The sequence below is a fragment of the Narcine bancroftii genome, chromosome 4 (genome assembly GCF_036971445.1).
Source record: "Narcine bancroftii isolate sNarBan1 chromosome 4, sNarBan1.hap1, whole genome shotgun sequence".
NCBI classification, from domain to species: Eukaryota; Metazoa; Chordata; class Chondrichthyes; order Torpediniformes; family Narcinidae; genus Narcine; species Narcine bancroftii.
In genome coordinates this window covers 196,058,971-196,081,849 of record NC_091472.1, presented here as the reverse complement: position 1 = coordinate 196,081,849, position 22,879 = coordinate 196,058,971, and the positions used below count along the sequence as shown (strand labels likewise).

Here is a 22,879-nt window from a genome sequence, read left to right as displayed (position 1 = left end):
GCATTACTGCAAATCCACTTTTTATTTTGCAAGAGGATAATTGAATATTTATTTTCTACTTCTTTTCTATTTAGTTTCTTTGAAATTAATTTAAGCATACTGTTGTTTTTTTTAGTTCATTTTGTAGTTTTTTTTTTAACAAAAGTATCTGTTCGGATACCGCAAATAAAATTCCTGTGCATATGCACAGTACAACGTACATGACAATAAACACATTTTTGTTAAAAGGTGGACAAGCTTCAGACATTAGTTCAGAACAATGGGATATTATGACCATAACAGAGATATGGTTGAAAGAGGATCATGACTAGCAGCTCAATGTTCCAGGGTACTATAGTTACAGGTGTAATTGGAACAGTGGGAAGTTGCAATATTAGTCTTTAGAGGAATTATCCTGTGATGCAGTGTGGATGGAAATTAGGAACCAAAGAGGAGTGGTCACCCTGATGGGTGGATACTATAGACCACCAAAATGTCACCTGGAGCTAGAGGATTAAATAGGTAGAGAGATTGGTGATGTCCATAAAAATAGCAAAGCTGTTAAAGTACGGAAATTTAATTTCCCCAACATAGACTGGGAATGCCAAAGTGTTAAAAGGGATTGGATGGGACAAACTTTGTTAAGTGTGTCCAAGAGAACTTTCAGGAACATTATGTGGATAGTCCTACGAGGGAAGGAGCAATATAGGAACTTGTACTTGGGAATGAAGCTAGTCAGGTAACTGAGGTATCAGTAACGGAACACTTGAGGACCAGTGAACACAATTCTGTTAAGGAAAAAAAATAGGACTAGTCCTCAAGATAAAATCCTAAATTGGGGCAAAACCAATTTCAACATAATTAGGCAGGAGTTAGCAATAGGTAACTTGACACACATGAGAGCAAAAACATGAAGGCATTTAGGAGTTGGACAAGGAAGGTCCAGGATGAGCACCTTCCTAGTCGGATAAAAGGCAGGAATGGCAGGGTAAAGGAATTCTGGTTAGATTTAGAGGCAAATATCAGATTCTCGCATACAAATTCAAGGAAGTCCCTTGAGGAATACAAGGAATGTAGAATGTAGATGGAAATAAGGAGGGCAAAAAGAGGTTTTGAGATGGTTTTGGAAGAATTTACATACCTTAAGAACAAAAAGGGTCATGGTGGAAAGAATAGTTTCCCTTAAGGATCAGGAGGACTGTCTATGAACACCACCAGAGATGGGAAGATCTTAAATGAATATTTTAAGAATGCATTTACTGTGGAGCATGGTAAGCAGAAATGGGAGGGGAGGGGGTAACTAAAGATGGCCTAGGGCATGTCTGCATCAATAGTGAAGAGATGTTAGCAGTCTGAAATCATATCAAGATGAATTAATCTCTGGGTCCAGACCAGGTGCATCCCAGAAGATTATCGGGAGGTAGGAAGGAAATTGTTGGGGCTTTGACAGACATTTTTAACTAGGACAGGAAAGGTCTGGTGGACTGGAAGATGACAAATGTGGTGACATTATTTAAAAAGGGCTGGAAGGATAATTTGGGAAACTAGAGACCTATTAGTCTGATATCAGTAGTAGGAAAACTACTGAAGAGGACTCAGAGAGGTAGAATTTATCAATGTTTGGATGGCCAGGGGAAAATTAGTATGGATTTGTGTGTGGGAAATCATGTTTCAGGAATTTCACAGAATTTTTTGAAGAGGTAACAAAAAGGGTGGACAAAGGCAAAGCAAGCTTTAGATAAGGTCACAAATAGTAGGTTGATGTGAAAAGTTAGGGTACATGAGATAGGAATCCAACTAGCCAACTGGATTTAAAAAAGTTCTTTGTACTAAGTCAGAGGGTGGTTGCGGAGGCCAGTTTTCTCAGGATGGAGGACCATGACCACTTTAGTGTTCAGTTCTTGGACCCTTGCTTTTTTAATATACAGTATTTATATTTTATATACTGTATTAAAATAACATTTAGAACATTATAGCACAGTACAGACCCTTCAGACCACTATGTTGTGCTGACCCATTTACACCTACCACAATTCTCTCTGTAAAAAAAATTACCCTTGATGTTTCCCCTAAACTTTCCTCCCTTCACTTTGTAAAGATGTCCTCTGGTATTTGCTATTCTTCTCATAATCTTGTAGGCCTCTATTAAGTCACCTCTCATCTTTCTTCGTTCCAAAGAGAAAAGCCCTAGCTCTGCCAACCTTGATGTGGTTGAGGATGTTTGTGGTAAGGTGAGTAAATTTGCTAATGACACGAAAACGTGTGCCTTGGTAGGCAATGTACACGATTATCTAGGTTTGCAATGGGATCCAAATCAGATAGAGACTGGGCAAAGGTAATGGCAGATGCAGTTCAACTTGATGAAGTGCATTTGGGTAAATTGAAACAGACAGGACTTATTCTTTTCACGTCAGGACCCTAAAGAATTTTATTGAGCAGAGGAAGCTAGGGGGGGGGCAGGTAAAGAGCTCCATAATGATGGTAGTACAGGTAAACAGAGTATTGAAGAGAGCACTTGATATGCTTCCATTCATCAGTCAAGGCATTGAGTACAAGTGTTGGGACATCATGATAAAGTTATACAAGATGTTGGTGAGGGCACACATACTGTGTGCAGTTTTGGTAAACTAGCTATAGGATGGATAATAACAAAGTTGGAAATGGTACAAAAGAGGTAGATGGAGTTGCTGCCAGGATTAGGAAGGTTGGGTTATTGTGAAAGACTGGAAAAACTAGGCTTATTTTCTTAAGAGCATAGGAGGTTGGAAGGGGATCTTAATGTGATTTATAAAATCATGAGGGGCACAGTGAAGGTAAATAGTGAGAGCCTATTTCCTAGATGTAAGAAGTTAAGATGAGAGGGCATAACTACAAGGTGAGAGGAGTGAGATTTAAAAGGAACACGAGAGGAGAATTCTTCACTCAGAGGGCACATTGAGTGATCTGCCACACAAAGTGGTAGAGGCTAGTACATTAGTTTCCTTTAAGAAATACTTGGATAGCTACATGGATGTAAGGGGACTGAAGGGGTATGACCTAACATAGGCAAGTGGAACTATAGCAGGGGGAGTATGTTGTTTAGCATGGACAGGTTGGGCCTGTGAGCCTATTTATATTAGGAAAGTGGTCAAGTGCAGAGGACAAAGATTAAAAGGATTTAAAGTTGATCCTGAAAAAATGTTGGAAGATCATATGTGAATTTCAAAACAGAATTATATACTTTAAAAGTGTTGCAGGAATGTGAGGAATGATAACTGCATTTCTCCACAAAGGGGAAGAAAAAACTGAATGGTATCCTGTCCTGCATTCTCGTAAAATCTATGGTTGGTTAAATAGATTGTCAAAGATAACAGCACAGGAGGAACTATCATATACTTTGCTGCATAAGAATTATAGAAGTTTGTAAAAAACAGCAGCAATATGAAAATGATCAACAAAGCATATACCACCATGAAACACTGATGATATTAATGAATGCCGCAGCTTGATCTTACTCAAATATAAAATCTTCAAATCTAGTCTTGCTTATCAAAATACAATTAAAAAAATAACAAATATAGTATGCATGCCATGTCAACTTTAAACATTGTGATAAAAGCAATATCTCATCATCTAACCTTTTCAGCTCAGAGATCTGAGAGTTTGCATCATACAGTTTATCTTCTGTAGCATTTAAAGCTTCCTGGGCAATAGAGAAAATAAAAACAATTACTGGCAGTGTCTATATTTATACATTATATGAGGAGTAAATCAGTAACTTCAATCTCACCTGGATGTTGCTTGGAATGGAAGACTTAGTTACTAGGAGAGATTGCATAGCATAGGTTTATTGCAGGAAGCTGAGGGGTGACCTTATAGAAGTTTATGACATTATGAGAAGCGTAGATAGAATCATAAATCCCCTTTTGTTCCCCCAAGGGCATTAGAGGGCCCATGTTTCAGGTGAGAGGAGAGTAATTTAAAAGGAGATTTGAGGAGTAATACTCCAACCCTCCCCACCATCACACACACACACACACACACACACACACACACACATTCACACACAAACAGTGGTGAATATGCTGCATGAGGCTATAGTGGAGGCAGGTACAATTACAACATTTAACAGATGCTTGAACAGAGACTTAAATAGGAAAGGAATAGAGGAATATTGCCCCTAATGCAGCCAAGTTGGATGAGTGTCGAAAGACATCATAGTTAGCATGGACAAGATGGGCTGCATCTCTATGAATCTATGATTCTTTTTCTTTTTCAATATTTTTATTAACTTTGAAATTTCACATCATAAAATACAGAGTACATAAGGATATATTTTAAAATACATTACCCTTAAATCGTACCATTTCATTCAAGGTACCCCACATTTTCAATCAAACAAACTACAATATTTAAAAGGAAAAAGTCAATTTTATATCCATGGAGAAAACAGGTAAACTACTGGCTAATCAATTAAAAGCTTTAGCAGCCAAATGTCAAATCAAAGAAAGTTACAAAGTTAATGGTGATATGACAACAGATCATTTAGAAATAAATGATACCTTTAAAGAATTTAATTCTGAACTGTACAGTTGTGATTCTCCTAAGGATAATATTGTAATGAATAATTGTTTAGATAAGTTGAATATTCCTGTATTATCTGCTGTTAATCAAGAGCAATTGGATCAACCTATTTCCCATGAAGAAATTATTGAGGCTGTATGTTCACTACACACTGCGAAGTCACCAGGTCCTGATGGATTTCCTGTAAAATTTTATAAGGCTTTTTCCTCATTACTTACACCTTATTTATGTTCTGTTCTTTCTGATTCTTTTAAATTTGGTAAGTTGCCACAGTCTTTTTATGAGGCTTCTATCTTGCTAATTCTTAAAAAGAATAAAATCCAATCTCATGCTCTCCAGATAGGCCAATTTATTTACTCAATAGTGACACTAAAATTGTATCTAAAGTTTTGGCTCACAGACGTGAAAATATTTTACCACTTATATCTGTTGATCAGACTGGATTTATTAAAAATCGATACTTCCATTTCAATGTACGCCATTTATTCAATATTATGTACTCTCCTTATAAGGAGGTTTTGGAATGTGTGATATCTCTGGATACAGAAAAGGCTTTTGATCGGGTAGAATGGAATTATTTATTTAAGACTTTAGAAAAATTTAATTTTGGGGCTGGCTTTATTCAATGGATTGTTACTATATTTATCACCTTCTGCCTATGTTCTTACTAATTTTCAGAATTCTAAACCATTTAGACTTCTGCATAGAACCAGAATCTATGATTCTAACATCGCATTATTTAATTGTGTTGGGCGCCCAAAGTCAATAGAGCAAAGAATTCTGCCACTGGCAGAAGCATGAAAACTGAAGGACACAGAAACATAACTGGTAAAAATACCAAAAGTAACATAAGTAAAACAGCCTAGCAAGTGGTTTAAGTTTGAACTATTGGGGAACTGATGGAGGCAAATTCAATTATATAAGTCAAAAGACAATTGTATAATAAAGGGATGGGAAAAATTTAAGACAATTGTGCGGGCTGTGTGAAAGGGTTAATTGAACTGTTCTTGTATTGATCTGCATGGATCAGATGGGCCAAATTGCCTGCTTTTGCACTTTATTGTTCTTTGAAACCAAACTGCAAAAGAAAATGGAGTTACCTTGACTTGTTCGTGCTCATTTCCCAACGATTCATATTCTGTAAGTAACTGCAATACAAAATATCCATTTTCAAATTTATGCCTAAAAACTAAATCTGTCTGCAAATTAAGGAATAATGGAGTCACACAAAAAATGTATACAAAGAAATAGTGCAGATAGTAATTCTGTTGCTTTCTCAAGTTAATTTAATTCATAAAAACAAATTCTCAACTCACATCCTGCAATATTTTGTGTTCTTGTTTCCTTCTAGCATCTTTGTTATCAGAATGTTTGTAAGCTTTTTCAAAAGCTTCTTCTAAGTCTTTCAGTCGTCCATTGAGTTTGTTGACCATGTTATCTTTCTCCTTGCTGTCTTTTCGCATTTCATCAAGGCGCTGTTGCAAAGCTTTAGCTGCAGTACTAACTGCATCATAATGCCCAGGCCAGTCAGCCTAATAAAAGTGCAACACTTAGCCAATAAATTGGAAGAAATAAAGCAAGAAATAGATGACTGCACAGAGGACAAAAGCAACATGTTACGAGCCCAGAGGACCCCAAAACTCAGCAGCAATAGAAATTCACCAACACAAATGGTAACTTAATTTTCTTCAAACATAAAAACAGGATCAAACTTTAATTTATTACTATTAACTTAACCCCCTTCTAATTCTAAGTACACTTGTATGTAATGCGTATATGTTCAGGAAAGTCCTTTGCTTTAATAGTCCAGTCATTCACTTCCACTTTTCCAAGTTCACCGGTATAAGGAAATTCTTATACTGTGAACAGAATTTAACATTTATGAATTTTCACCAGACTCTGGTGCTTAAAGGTAAATAGTTACCACTCAGGAAGGTTCTCAATGGTTTCAGAGAGAGATTTATTGCTCGTTGGACACACACACAAACTGATTTCCTCCAATCAGCCACTTTAGTGTCTTGCCAAAGAAACATGCCCCATTATAGGTTTTCCAAATGATAATATCTACTTCCAGGTCACCACAGAGTTCCCCTTGTTTCCCTTATTTCAGGAGAAACACTCTAGCCAGCATTTTCTCTTCTAAGGACTACAAGGGTTTTCAAGGCTGAACTCAGAACTCACAACCCATCTTCAAAATGGCTTTTTCAACAAGCTTGCCACCTTGCAGCCTCCAAACGCTACTGCAGAACTGTAGAAGTGCCTTCTCTCTCTCTCTCCAAAAAATCACATTTTTTTCTTTCTCTGTTTGCAAAACCACATGACTCCCTCTTAGAACAGCAAACTGCATCCAGACAGATTGTTGGCACTGGAATCAGTTTCTGAACCTGGACATCTGTTGCTTTAAAGACAATAGTCTATTTATTCCACAACATCAGTCCAATTAACACCTACTTGTGAAGTATCCATAGGCATTCTTCAAAGATTCAGTAAAGTCACTGTAGACATAAAATCTCTGCTTATGCATAGCTCTTTCATTTCAAATGAGATGTCTTTTGTGAAATGTTAATGTCTGTTTGTGAAGTGACGTACACTAAACCTCCCACAATCTATCTCTTTTAAAAACATATTTATATATAACATAAAATATAATATAACCCGTAACAAACATTTTTCACCAAATTTAACAATAGTACAGTAAAATTCCCATTTTCCGGAATTCAACCAATCAGCAAAATATTGTGGAAAATAAATAGGTAAAAAATACAAAAGTTTAAAATTGGCATCCCTAGTGGTTAGTTTGCCAATCACGCAACATGCAAACTCAAGTAACCGGCAAATACACTTATCCATCATCTAGCAATCCCCATAATTGACAGATACTGGGAACTTTACTGCATCTGCTCCAAATGAAACACAAATTCTATTCTCTTCAGTAAGGACTTTTACCCACCAACTGCATTTCCATTAAGTAGTTCTTGCTCTCAAGGTCCTGAATTCGTTTGGCAGATTCAGTTAATGCTCTTTCTAGTTGTTCACATCTGAAAATCCACAGTAACTGTTAGAGGTCTTACAGTTATTGTTAATGTTCATGAAATAATACATTTAGGCAATAAGTAATCAAGTCCAGCAATGTGTGTATAAATAAATAAATTCTAAGTTCCAATTCAGTGACCAATTTTCTAAACTTATACATGTAGATATCTAAAAATAATTAATACTTTCTTCTCTCAGTTGAGTAATCTGTTATCACACAATATGAGAAATGGCCATTTAATGAGCACTAGAAGATTGTCAATGCCTGAGTACATTCAGAAACAGGAACTATAGATCATGATCATTTCAAGTTTAACATTATCTCTTAAAGTATGAGATCACATTTTTATCAATACATTTGTTCTTCAAATTGGTCAAATAATACATAATCCTACCAGTGCTCAATTATACATTCATGTTGCTAAACAAGTCAAACTAAATTTCTGCTTTTGTGTGCATTGTTTTAAATTAAGTTTTCATTATTTCAGCACTTAGAGCCTTTTTATTTCATAATATGACTATACAAGAAAAACATATTTTGGTGACATATCAACACAAAAGTAAAGCACAAGAAAAGCAAATGAAGAAAATTAATTATAATTGATTTTTCAAAACATTGCCTTTATTTATTTGAACTGAAAACCTACCTTTTTGAAAGATTCTGGTTATGTTTCTCTGCTTCAGATATTGCAGAAGATGAATTGAAAGTGTCCAGTTTTTCCTTAAGGCTCTCGATTTCTGCCTCATAGTAAGCTCTAATATCTGCCATATGGCGTGCATGCTTCTCACGCAAGTTTAGGCGAGCACTATAAACAACAATTTGAAAAGAAGAACATGAAGCTGAGTTTATGATATAGAAACAAATATCATAGTTGCTACTGTTTAATTTAGACATACAGCATGGTAAGAGGCCCTTTCAGCCCTGGAGCCCATGCCAGCCAATTCCAACCAATTGACCTACAACCCCCAGTATATCTTGAATGATGGGAGGAAACCCATGTAGACACAGGGAGAATGTAAAAACTCCTTACAGATAGCGAGGGATTCAAACCCCAACCTGATCGCTGGCACTGTAACAGCATTGCACTAACCACTGAATTTGGTGTCATCAGCAAACTAACTAGGCTACACTCAGTCCCCTCTTTCAAATCATTAGTGTGTGTACTGCCCAGCAGAGGTATCACACAAAAAATTGCCTTTCTGACATTATTTTGAAGAGAATAATACAGCACAGGACCAAGCCCTTCTGCCCACATGCCAGTGCTGAACATGATGGGCAAATCAAACTAAAACTCTGCTACTTGCACTTGATAGACCCCCTTCAGATTCATATGTTGAGCTAAAGTCTCTTAAATGCTGCTATTGTGTCTACTTCTACCATTATCCTACGCAGCCCGTTCCAGCATCCTAAAACTGTCTGTGCAAATAATCTATCTCAACATCTCCCTTAAACTTTCTTCCACTAACCACAAATGCATATCCTCTCATCTGTGAAGCTTTTACCCTGGAAAATGATTCTGACTGCTAACCCTATTAATGCCTCTTCATCATTTATAAACCGCCATAATGTCTCCCTTCAGCTTCCTGTAAAACAATATAATTACTGAGAAAACAACTATAATTTGTCCAAACTCTTCCCCTATCATACCTTCTAAACCAGGTGATATCCTAGTAAACCTCTTCTGTATGCTTTCCTCGTACCCACATCCTTCCCATAATGCGATGTCCAGAAATGCAGTGTCGCCTAAACAAAGCATGATTTCCTGACTTTTGCCCTCAATGTGCTGCCCAATGAAAACAAGCATAGCATAGATCTTCTTTACCACCCTATCTACTTACCTGGCACTTTCAATGAGCTATGGACCCGGATCCACAGATCCCTCTCCACATCAATACTTTTAAGAACCCTGCCAACAACATTTGACCTCCCAGTGCAACAACTCACACCTGTCCAGACTGCACTGCATCTGCTATTTCTTTGCCCATACCTCGAACTGATCTATATGCCATTGTATTCTTTGATAACCTTCTACACTGTCCATAACTCCATCTGTCTTGGTGTCATCTGCAAACTTTCTAATCCTCCCACTTACTTTATCATCCAAGTAGTTTGTATATAATCATAGATAACAGGGGTCCCTGCTAGTCTTTCTGCCCAAATAACACCTTTCCACCACTCTCCTCTGTCATCTCTATGTGAGCTAATTCCATATACAAACTATTGTGAATCCAATGCATCTGCACCTTCTGGATTAGCCTCCATTACCTAACCCTCATCAACCTTCGTCACCTACTCAAAAACCTCAATCAAATTGGCAAGACATGACCTGACCCTCACAAAACTATGATGACTGTCCCAAATCATGTGCATAAATTTTACCCCTAGATAGCTTTTTCAATAATTTCCCTACCACTGATGTGAGGGTTAATGGCCAAGTTTCCTGGATTATCCTTCTTTCCCTACATGAACAAAGATTCAACATTAGTCATTGTCCAATTCTCTGGGACCTCTTCTGTCACTAGTGAGAATGCAACAATTTTTGTCAAGGCCATAACAATCCCTCCATTTGCCTCTTTCAATTACCTGGATATATCGAATCAGGCCCTGGGTATATCTGTCATAATGCTCTTCAAAAGACCTTTGCCACCTATTTCTTTCAAAATGCCCTAACACATGAGCATCCTAAATATGCTGCCATGATACTGAGTGCTTCTTCTGCTGCCTTCTCTTCATGCCTATTTTTTTGACAATCCCTTTGTCAGTCTCAGACACTCTTTCTTCTTCAGGACACTGCCTTCCAGCAAGTTTCATGCTCTTGACCTTTTCATTTCTAACTACCAACAGAACATTAACCACCTATACCCCACTTATCCAGTCTAACCTTGCCCCACCCTCACCCCAAAATGCACTCACTCTGCAGCAACCCCAACTTCACTATCAAACAATGGAGGCCTGTTGTGGTCTAGGTAACTGACCTTTACATTGCGGAGGCCAGGTGCCAGCACTTGGATATCTGCGGACCAAGATTTCATCAGGATATCATGACCAGAAGATATAGGATCAGAAATAATTATTCTGCCCATTGAATGTGCCCCACCATTCAATCATTAACTCATCCATTTTCCCACTCAGCCCCAGTGCCCAGACTTGTCCCCATAACCTTTGATGCCCTGGCTAATCAAGAACCTATCAACCTCCACCTTAAATACACCAAATTAGGCCTTCACAACCATCCATAGCAACAAATTCCAAAGATTAACCACTCTCTGGATAAAGAAATTTCTCCACTTCTCTGTTCTAAGCAGACACCCTTCTATCCTGAAGTTGTGCCTTCTTATCTGACACACTCCCACAATGAGAAACAACCTTTCACCCATTACTCATGTAATTGTTGATACTGTGTAACAGTTGACACCGTCCCCCCTCATTTTTGGCTCAGACTGCCCACCCATCTGAGCTCCTGACATGTCAACAGTGGACCCTTTCCCCAGCCGTCCACCACCGGAGCTCCTGACTCTCCAGCCACCTATCCATCCAAACTCCCTTGCCCCGGCCGCCTGCTCATCTGAACCCCCAACTGCAGACTTACCACCTGGTCCCAGCCATCCAAGCTCCTGAAGACTGAATGACGCAGGTATTTAGTCGTCAAAAGTTTGACCTGTGTAAAAGTCACCCTCCCCACTTTTTGGCCCAAATACGTGGTCCAAAAATATGGCACTTACACAAGTATATACAGTATATCTACTCTTTCAACATTCAAAATATTTCAATGAGCTCCCTCCTTGTTCTCCTAAATTTCAACAAGTACAGGCCATGAGACATCAAACATTCCTCATATGATAACTGTTTCACTGCTGGAATCATCCTTGTAAACCTCCTCTAAATCCTAACATCCTTTCTTAAATGAGGAGCCCAAAACTGCTCACAATACTCCATGAGGTCTCATCAGTGTCCTATAAAGCCTCAACAATACATCCCTGCTCTTATATTCTATTCCTCTTGAAATGAATGCCAGCATTGCAAGTTTACCTTCAGGGTATCTGCACAAGGACTCCCAGGGCCTTTTGCATCTGAATATTTAATTTTCTCCCCATTTTCTGCCTTGTTCATTTCTTATACCAAAGAGAATGACTGCACACTTTACAATATTGTATTTCATTATTTCCTTCTTTGCCTAATCTCGTAACTGTCTAAGTCCTTTTGCAGCCTCCTTGTTTCCTCAACACTACCAACTCCCCTATCTATCATCTGCAAATATGGCCACGAAGCCATTCATTCCATACTCTAAATCATTAATATACAATACATAAAAAAGCGGCCCTAGCACTGACCCCTGCAGAACATTACTAGCAACCAGCAGCCAACCAGAATATGATCCCTGTATTTCAGCTCTGCTTCCTGCTCATTAGCCAATGCTCTACCCATGCTAATATGTTTCTTGTTTTACCATGAACTCTTATCTTGTCAAGCAGCTTCATGTGCAGCACCCTTTCAAAGGCCTTTTAAAAATCCAAATACACAACATCCACTGCATTTCCTTTATCTAGCCTGCTTGTCACTTCTTCAAAGAATTCCAATAGGTTTGTCAACCAAGATTTTCCCTCAAAGAAACCATGGCTTTGGCCTATCCTGCCATGTGCCTCCAAGTTCTCTGTAAACTCATCCTTGACAATCGAGTGCAACATCTTCCCAACCACTGACATCAGGCTAATCGGTCCATCATTTCCTTTCTGCTGTCTCCCTCCCTACTTGAATAGTGGGGTTGTTATTTGTGATTTTCCAACCCTTCGAGACCAAGCCAGAATCTAGTGATTCCTAAAAGATCATTCCAATGCCTCCGCAATCTCTTCTGCTACTTCTTTCAGAAACCAAGGGTGCAATCCATCTGTCCACGAGACTTATCTACCCTTAGACCATTCAGCTTTCTGAGCACCTTCTCCTTTAAAATAGTAACTGCACTCACTTCCCTTCTTTGATATCCTTTGACATCTGGCATCCTGCTAACATCTTCCACAGTGATGTAAAATACTCATTTAGCTCCCCTGCCATCTCCTTGTCTCCCATTATTTCTCCAGCATTATTTTCTAGTGGTCCTATATCTACTCTCTCTCCTCTTTTTCTCTTAATATATTTTAAGAAGCTTTTCGTATCCTCTTTGATCTTATTTGCTCACCTATTTTCATGTTTCATCTTTTCCTTCTTTATGGGTATTTTAGTTGCCTTCTGCAACCTTTTAAAAACTCCCCTATCCTCTATCTTTCCACTAATTTTTAGTTCCTTGTATGCCCTCCCTTTTGCTTTTCTGTTGGCTTTAACATCCCTTGTCAGCCACAGTTGTGACATTTTTCTATTTGAATATTTCATAATTTTTTCTAATGGAATACAACTTTTAATCTGTTTGTCATCTTCCTAATGTTAATGAAACATCTGATTTCTAAGTTAACAACAGTATATTTCCTTGCTATCACCATAGCTAATTTATCAAATTTCAACTGAAAATCTGATAAAGTTAATTTAGGGGTTATATTTTCAAAATTTCCCATCAATAATAACTTAATATTCAACAGAAAAACAACACCTGTAACCTGTTGTAAAAACTTACTAATAGAAATCCAAAAAGATTTAACTTTTGAGCAAGACCATGTGGAATGAATAAAAGTACCAATATCTTCTCTATATCTAAAATGAATCTGAAACATTCAATTTCCATCTATTCACTATCTGAGGTGTAATATATAACTGATGTAAAAATTATAATGAAGTCATCTACATCTTAAGTTAATTGTATTACATAAATTCTGCCACATTTGTTGATCTATTGATATATTTAAATCTTGTTCCCATCTTTCTCTTGACTTAAATAAACCTAATTTAGGTGCTTTTTCTTGTAACATCGTATATGCTATTGAAATAAACTTTTTGACCATCCCATCAAGAACTAACTGTTCTAGAATCTTTTAAAACCATATCTGGTCCTAATTTCTCTCAATTGAAAATAACAAAAAGGTGTATTATGTAGGATATCATACTTAATTTTTAACTGATCAAATGACATAAATCTATCATTTTCATAACAATCCCCTATTTTAGAAATTCCTTTAATATTCCAAATATTTAAAAAGGATTATCTTTTGAAAAAATTATGAGGATTAATTCTTCTTCTTTGGCTTGGCTTCGCGGACGAAGATTTATGGAGGGGGTAAATGTCCACGTCAGCTGCAGGCTTGTTTGTGGCTGACAAGTCCGATGCGGGACAGGCAGACACGGTTGCAGCGGTTGCCTTTTGTCAGTGAGGTGGGCTCTGCGGTCTTCTTCAAAGGAGGTTGCTGCCCGGTGAACTGTGAGGCGCCAAGATGCACGGTTTGAGGCGATATCAGCCCACTGGTGGTGGTCAATGTGGCAGGCACCAAGAGATTTCTTTAGGCAGTCCTTGTACCTTTTCTTTGGTGCACCTCTGTCACGGTGGCCAGTGGAGAGCTCGCCATATAACACGATCTTGGGAAGGCGATGGTCCTCCATTCTGGAGACGTGACCCACCCAGCGCAGCTGGATCTTCAGCAGCGTGGACTCGATGCTGTCGACCTCTGCCATCTCAAGTACTTCGATGTTAGGGATGAAAGCGCTCCAATGAATGTTGAGGATGGAGCAGAGACAACGCTGGTGGAAGTGTTCTAGGAGCCGTAGGTGATGCCGGTAGAGGACCCATGATTCGGAGCCGAACAGGAGTGTGGGTATGACAACGGCTCTGTATACGTTTATCTTTGTGAGGTTTGCTTGCAAATTTGTTGATTATTGTAAACAAATTGCCTTATAAGCTGAAGGATTTATGGAGAACCTTAAGATGGGTAATACAACCACAACCAAAAAATATGTTTGAGCAAGAAGCCATGGGCCTTGCTGCCAGTGCTCAACTGACAATGACCAATCCTGTGGTTGCATTAACCTCAAGATTCTTTCCAGAAAGGACGCCATTTTTGTGGATGTTGTATAATTTTTGGAATTGCATGTGCATGTTTACACAATACCAGCATTTGGAAATACTAAGGATACTTCAATAGTTCCTAAAGATGTAAAGAAGTCTAAGTCATTGTCTCAATAGAAACCAAAGGAAAATATTTTTATTACTGCCATGTCAGACACAAGGACAGGAAAGAAAAAAGAAACAAAGGAAAAGGAATCTCAGACTGTTCAGGAAAGCTGTTCATATTGCAAAGATAAGCATCCTTTAGAAAGATGTTCACGATTGGAGAAAATCACATGACAAGAAATTAACCTTTTTACAGAAGAATGGATTACGTTTTGGCTGCTTGTGTAAAGGACACATCAGCAAAGCTTGTAATATGTGACTCAGTTGTGATATATGCAGTTTAAAGCATCCCAAGTTACCGCATACTCAATGAAGTAAAGTTGAGAAGGAAGTCAAACAATCTGAATCCAAGACTAAAGACACAGTTAGGGAGGATGCCTCAGCTTCGGTTCAGACAAACAATCTTACTGGGGCCAGTGATAAAGTCATTTCAATAATTCCTGTGCAAGTAAGGCAAAAAAAGGGGAGCTTCATATTGAAAACCTATGCATTTCTTGATTCAGGAAGTACCATTTTATTTTATACTGTTGAATTAATGAATAAACTTAATCTTAATGGAAAAAGATCACAGATCTTATTGAAGACAATGAACAATGAAAGGAACAATAAAACTAATATAGTTTCAGGTGTAGAGATTGCTGGATTGAATAACAATGAATTTTGCGATCTTCCAAGATGAAAATAAGGAGAATATTCCATATCAAGATTATATCAAACAGTGGGCTCATCTAAAAGATGTTTGCTTACCTAAGATTGATGCTAAGATTGCGATGTTAATTGGATTAGATGTACCAAAAGCTATCGAACCTCTAGAAGTAATAAGGAGTCAAAATGATGGACCTTATGTTGTGAAACATTGCTTTGATGGACAACTAACAGACCATTAGGAGGAAAAATGAATAATGATCAGGAAAAATTGACTGTGAATGGCAACAGAATTTCAGTTGTGAAACTTAGGATCTGTGGGAACAACAGTTTAAAACTGATTTTCCTGATGTCTCAAAGATATTCAAGAACATTCAAAGGAGGATAAGCAGTTTCTGGATTTAATTTCAAATTCTGTTAAACATGTTGAAGAAAAGAGAAATTTGTATGCCAGATAATAAAATAATTGCAGAACAGCGTATGCAGAATTTAAAGAGAAACTTTAAGAGAAATTCTTCCTTTCATTTGGAATATACAAATGTCATGTTGGACACGACAGCCAAGGATTATGTAGAAAAGATATCAGGAGATATCTTGGAATGTAAAGATGGTTAAAAAAAAAATGGTATTTACCTCATCATGGAGTTATATATCCACAAAAGAAAAAAACCACATGCAGTTTTTGATTGTGGAGCATCATTTCAAGGAATTTCAACTTCTATAAGGTCCAGACTTAACCAGTACTTTAAGGTGTGTTCTGATAAGATTTTGTAAAGAGGCTAATGTAATTGCTGCAGATATTGAAGCAATGTTTCATCAAGTAAAAGTACCATCAGAAGATAGTGATTTTTTATGATTGTTATGGTGGCCTAATGGAGATTACAGTAAAGACATGATTGAATACAGAATGACAGTTCGTCTATTTGGAGCAACTTCTTCATTGAGTTGTGCAAATTTTGCTCTCAGGAAACGTGCTGAAGATAATGAAGAGCAATTTAGTTATCAAACTATAAACATCATCAGAACTAATTTCTATGTTGATGATTGTCTAACTTCAGTTGTTTCAGCAAAGGAAGCAATAAATCTTTATCATGATTCAGAGCCAGCTCTTCAGCGCTTGACGTCCTGCTTTGCGGAAACTGCCAAAATGTTTGGCCTGGAAGTCAGCCTGAAGAAAACTGAGGTCCTCCATCAGCCAGCTCCCCACCATGACTACCAGCCCCCCCACATCTCCATCGGGCACACAAAACTCAAAACGGTCAACCAGTTTACCTATCTCGGCTGCACCATTTCATCAGATGCAAGGATCGACAATGAGATAGACAACAGACTCGCCAAGGCAAATTGCGCCTTTGGAAGACTACACAAAAGAGTCTGGAAAAACAACCAACTGAAAAACCTCACAAAGATAAGCGTATACAGAGCCGTTGTCATACCCACACTCCTGTTCGGCTCCGAATCATGGGTCCTCTACCGGCACCACCTACGGCTCCTAGAACGCTTCCACCAGCGTTGTCTCCGCTCCATCCTCAACATCCAGTGGAGCGCTTTCATCCCTAACGTCGAAGTACTCGAGATGGCAGAGGTTGACAGCATCGAGTCCACGCTGCTGAAGATCCAGGTGCGCTGGATGGGTCACGTCTCCAGAATGGAGGACCATCGCCTTCCCAAGATCGTGTTATATGGCGAGCTCTCCACTGGCCACCGTGACAGAGGTGCACCAAAGAAAAGGTACAAGGACTGCCTAAAGAAATCTCTTGGTGCCTGCCACATTGACCACCGCCAGTGGGCTGATAACGCCTCAAACCGTGCATCTTGGCGCCTCATAGTTTGGCGGGCAGCAACCTCCTTTGAAGAAGACCGCAGAGCCCACCTCACTGACAAAAGGCAAAGGAGGAAAAACCCAACACCCAACCCCAACCAACCAATTTTCCACTGCAACCGCTGCAACCGTGTCTGCCTGTCCCGCATCGGACTTGTCAGCCACAAACGAGCCTGCAGCTGACGTGGACTTTTTACCCCCTCCATAAATCTTCGTCCGCGAAGCCAAGCCAAAGAATGAAGGAGGTTTCTTCCTTATGAAATGGATTAGCAACAGTCGAGATGTGTTGGCTGTTATTTTTTTTTAATTTTTTAAAAATTTTTTTATTTTTCACACTATAAACCACATTGATCAAGATACATACATTTTCCTTTTCAAATATATACAGTGTCGTTTTCTCCCCCCTCCCTCTTCCCCTTCCACCTTCCCTACCTCCCCTCCCATTCATTTAAAGTTCAGAATCTAAGATACATTAAACCCGTCAAACAATGTTGTCACTCAATAAAAATAAACAAGAAATTCCACTGAGTCAGTTCTTTTCATTCTCTTCTCCTTCTGTCATTTTAGGTGGTAGGTAGGTTTTCTCCCATATTTGTTCGAATATTGTAATATTATTTCTTAAATTATATGTTATTTTTTCTAATGGAATACATTTATTAATTTCTATATACCATTGTTGTATTCTCAAGTTATCTTCTAATTTCCAGGCTGACATAATACATTTTTTTGCTACAGCTAGGGCTATCATAACAAATCTTTTTTGTGCACCATCCAAATCAAGTCCAAATTCTTTGTTTTTTATGTTACTTAGAAAGAGCAAAGGAAATTTTTTAAAATCTTGATTTGGATTGTGACGTTCTACCTGTCAAAAAAATTCTAGGGGTTCAATCTGATGTTTTCAAATTCAAATTTGTTTTGAAAGATCAGCCTTTGACAAGAAGAGGTATTTTTTCCAATCGCAAGTTCAATATGATCCTTTGGGAATATTGGCACCGATAGTATTAATAGCCAAAATAAATTCTGCAAGAATTGGGCAGAAGAAAATTTGGATGGGATGTAACTATACCAGATTCCATCGCACAAGATTGGATAAATTGGATTGAGAGTCTTAAAATGATAAAAGTTTTTGAAGTCATCATATGTTTTAAACCAATAGACTTTGAAATTGCTACATTTGCTCAGTTACACCACTTTGCTGACACAAACGAAGGTGGTTTTGATACTATCAGTTATTTAGTACAATGAAATAACCAAGAACAAGTACATTGTGGATTTGTAATGGAAAAAGCCAGAGTGAGGGAGGGGGGAAAAGGGGAGAAAATGACACTGTGTATATTCACGAGGGAAATGTTTATGTGTATTTTGGTCAGTATGGTTCATAGTGTGAAAAATAAAAAAAATTTAAAAAAAAGAAAAAGCCAGCGTGGCTCCATCAAAGCCAGTCACCATACCTTGAATGGAACTGACTGCAGCAACTATGGTGAGCAAAATGGACACTACGTTAAGAAGAGAATTACAGATGGAGTTAGCAAATCTATGTTTCGGATTGATAGTACATCAGTGCTTAAATACATCAATAACAAAACCACAAGGTTTCGTACCTTTGTGCCTAACAGAGTTAATGAAATCAAGAGGGTTTTGCATGCTAATCACTCTTCCTGAGAAATTTTATGTTAAAATGGTGGATAATCCAGCTGATATGGCTTCACGAGGATCAAAATTTCAATCTTTTCTGAAAAAAAATCTTTTACGATCTCAAGAAGAGTGGCCTCAAAATCCAGAAGAGTTCAAAGAAATTTCAATGGAGGATCCTGAAATCCAAAACACTAATGTAAATACTATTCAAATATCTAAAGAAATGATCCAATCGCTCAATTAATTTGCTAGCACTCTTCATGGTTTCGCTTGAAACAGGCAGTAGCATGGATTCTTAGGTTAAAAACTATGCTTTTAAATCATATCAAGAAAGAGAATCTGAAGACTTGAAAGAGCTGTTACCTAACGGTTGATGAGTTGGTGAATGCTGAATTGGAAAACCTTTGTTTTTGTCAGAGAAAGGCATTTGATAATGAGATATCAAAATTAAGGAAAAATTTGAATGTTACAAAAACAAGCTAAATCCTATTCTTGTAAATGATATATTGAGAGAAGGAGGAAAATTGGAAAGACAATAATGTCAGTAGAAGATATTTATGCAAGCCATGAATGGAAACAAGTGCAATTTATTCCAGATTTATTTTGGAAAAGATTGATTAAAGAATATTTTTCATTATTACAAGAATGACAAACATAGTCCAAAGCTAAACATAATTTTGTATGTGGAGACACTGTAATTATTATGGATCATTCTTCACCAAGAAATTCTTGGTTGCTGGGGAAAATTGAGGATATAGTTCCAGACAAGAAATGTTTTATTTGGCAAGTGCGGATTAAAACCAAGACTGGTTACTTAAATAGACCTATTACTAAAATCTGTCTTTTACAGGAAGCTGAAAGTTTTGATTTCTAATCTTTTATTTACTATATTTACTTTGTGTATCTGTAATAGTAATTATTATATATTAGCCATTAATGTCTATTATAATGATTAGGAGCTAGAATGTTAAGGTTAAAACCTTGTGTTTTTTTTTAATTTTTAGTTAATTTTGTGCCTGTCTCTTTAATTGAACTATTGTTTATAGTGTTATCATAGTGACCATGATGTTATAGGTTGTAATAACTGCCCAGACACTAACAGCTTGCTCATTATTCTGCAAGATGTGAAGGAAGCATGAGCACGAGAAATTTTTCTTTGAATTTTTGTATCTCTTTAAAAACTTTTTATATCATTTGTATCTTCATATACTTTTTATATCTCTATTATACAGTTATACTTTGCTATTCATTGATGTGAAGCTATGCAAAATGTTTATCCATTTTATCAATGAATTAAAACTACATAAAGTAACAGCCACAGAGTTTGATTTGTTGGATTAAAGAGATCAAAATTTGGGGGGCGTGGCAAGATGGCGTAGGGAGCGGACGTGCATTCCCGGTCTCCCCCAGGCAGTTATATAAATACCCGTTTTAAGAATATTTCTTTTCTGTTAAAAGTCTTTGTTTTGTTTATCAATTGTTTTTAGTTTAAAATGGCAACAAAGATAAATGAAAATAGAGTTCAAATACAGAACAAAACTACACTCTCCAACTTTGGAAGAAACTCGGCCTACTTGCTCAGACAGAACCACGGAGTCAAGGCTGGAATTTTCTTAAGAACGGAGCTCATTAATTGGACTGTCGGATAAGCTGGCCTTGGACCCCCTCTGAAAGATGTTTAAAATGGCAACAAAGATTAAGGAAAATAGAGTTCAAATACAGAACAAAACTACACTCTCCGACTTTGGAAGAAACTCGGCCTACTTGCCCAGACAGAACCACGGAGTCAAGGCTGGAATCTTCTTAAGAACGGAGCTCATTAATTGGACTGTCGGATAAGCTGGCCTTGGACACCCCTCTGAAAAATGGTGATGAATATTGATTTGAAATGTTTTATGAAGATAAATGGCAGGAATTGGCATTGGTTGCCCGTGAGTTTTAAAAATCCAGATAACATTAAAGTTTATTAGTGATTTTTTTTGGATGGAATATCGGAAGGATGAATTTATTATCTATAAATACAGAACAAAATTATATTCTTTGACTTTGGAAGAAATTTTACCTATTTGCCCAGACAGAGCCGGAGTTGGTGGTGGAATTTTCTCAAGAACAGAACTTATTAAAGTTGATTTCGGACTCCTTTTTGAAAGATGGCGACGAATGTTAATTTGAAATATTTGAAATATTTTCTGAAGATAAACATATATATGGAACTTCTTGACCTGCAATAAGGTTTATCAGTGATTTTTTTTTTGATGGAATATTGGAAGAGTGAATTTATTATCTTTTAAAATGGCAACAAAGATTGAGGAAAATAGAGTTCAAATACAGAACAAAACTACACTCTCTGACTTTGGAAGAAACTCGGCCTACTTGCCCAGACAGAACCACGGAGTCAAGGCTGGAATCTTCTTAAGAACGGAGCTCATTAATTGGACTGTCGGATAAGCTGGCCTTGGACACCCCTCTGAAAAATGGTGATGAATATTGATTTGAAATGTTTTATGAAGATAAATTGCAGGAATTGGCATTGGTTGCCCGTGAGTTTTAAAAATCCAGATAACATTAAAGTTTATTAGTGATTTTTTTTGGATGGAATATCGGAAGGATGAACTTATTATCTATAAATACAGAACAAAATTACATTCTTTGACTTTGGAAGAAATTTTACCTATTTGCCCAGACAGAGCCGGAGTTGGTGGTGGAATTTTCTCAAGAACAGAACTTATTAAAGTTGATTTCGGACTCCTTTTTGAAAGATGGCGACGAATGTTGATTTGAAATATTTGAAATATTTTCTGAAGATAAACATATATATGGAACTCCTTGACCTGTAATAAGGTTTATCAGTGATTTTTTTTTGGATGGAATATTGGAAGAGTGAATTTATTATCTGTGAGTATGCATACATTGCAAACAGATTTTAATAGTTTTGAAAAGGTTTTTTTTAAACTAAACAACAAGATCAGTTTAATATTGTGAAAATTGGAAAAAACGGAAACTTTATTAAATTTGGAAACTCAGTAGAAAGAAACTATGAACAAGATTGATGATTTATAAAATTAAAGTTGAAGGAGAAATGTCCAAGAAGAGTTAAAAATTTTGAATAAGTTTTTCTTGAAAATAAACAATAATTTCAACTTAACATTGAGAAGATTGACAAAGTGGAAAATTTGATATTAAATTGGGAAACATAGAAGAAAGAACATATGAATAACATTGATGCTTTAGAAGATCAAGACCGAAGGAATTATGTTCAAGAAAATTTTAAAAGATTTGAAAAAACTTTTTTTGAAAGTAAGCTACAAATTTAACTTGAGACTGAGAAGAATGGAAGTTTCGGTGTTGAACTGGGATGTTCAGAGGTGTTTTAATTCAGTGGATGAAATTCAGGAAGACTTGAAAAAAAAATTTTTTTAAAAAAAAGCTTTTATTGATTGTAAACAATGTTTAACTCAGTGTTGGGAGGGTGGAAAGGGTGCAAAATTTAATATCAAGTTTGGATTTTCAAAAAAAAAGAGTTTATGAATAAGATTGGTTAAATTGATGGACCAGGGTTTTATGGATATAAGAAATGATGATTTTTTCGGTTTATACGTGTATTTTGTCTGCCTGGGTGGGGGGGGGGGGGGGAGGGAGTGGTACTTCTGCTCCCGAAAGTCATATGCCACTTGTGGTTTATACCACACCCATTTGGGTTTTTGGGAATTAACCACCATAAGGTGGTTTCCTAAGGGGTTAGGGGAGGTGGGGGGGGGTGAAAATTTGAAAATTATTTAGTATCTATTATGTAATATTATACTAAGTCAATTTGAAATGAATGTATGGAGATACTATAAATAAATTTCCAAAAAAAAAGAGAGATCAAAATTTGGGATATCATAATTCATGTTTTGGAAGATGATACTCTGAAATTGGGATATATTAGAATAAGGAAAGTGTCATCTGTACAAACACCTGTGAAGACAAATGTCCCAAACATTATGGTGCCCTGAATTGAGGGACTATATGTAAAAAGCGTTGTAATTTCTACACGGTCAAACCAAAATGTGTACAAATAACCTTGAACAAAATCAGGAATATGTACTTTAATCACATATGAATTGTTTGATAA

General features: G+C 37.1%; 1 protein-coding gene across 5 annotated transcripts in view; it reads right to left on the bottom strand.

Moving 5' to 3' along the window:
- Window positions 1-22,879, bottom strand: part of LOC138761423 (M-phase phosphoprotein 9) — a 226,391-nt gene that overhangs the window by 104,805 nt on the left and 98,707 nt on the right. For all 5 annotated transcript variants that reach the window (XR_011356317.1, XM_069933516.1, XM_069933517.1 and 2 more), the window contains 5 exons: window positions 8,223-8,381; window positions 7,493-7,580; window positions 5,859-6,074; window positions 5,643-5,690; window positions 3,597-3,661 (listed from right to left, as the gene is read on the bottom strand). Coding sequence is in view for 4 of the 5 variants with exons in the window: in XM_069933516.1 (XP_069789617.1) it covers window positions 3,597-3,661; window positions 5,643-5,690; window positions 5,859-6,074; window positions 7,493-7,580; window positions 8,223-8,381 (576 nt within the window). In the remaining variant the exon portion in view is untranslated. The remainder of the gene's footprint in view (window positions 1-3,596; window positions 3,662-5,642; window positions 5,691-5,858; window positions 6,075-7,492; window positions 7,581-8,222; window positions 8,382-22,879) is intronic.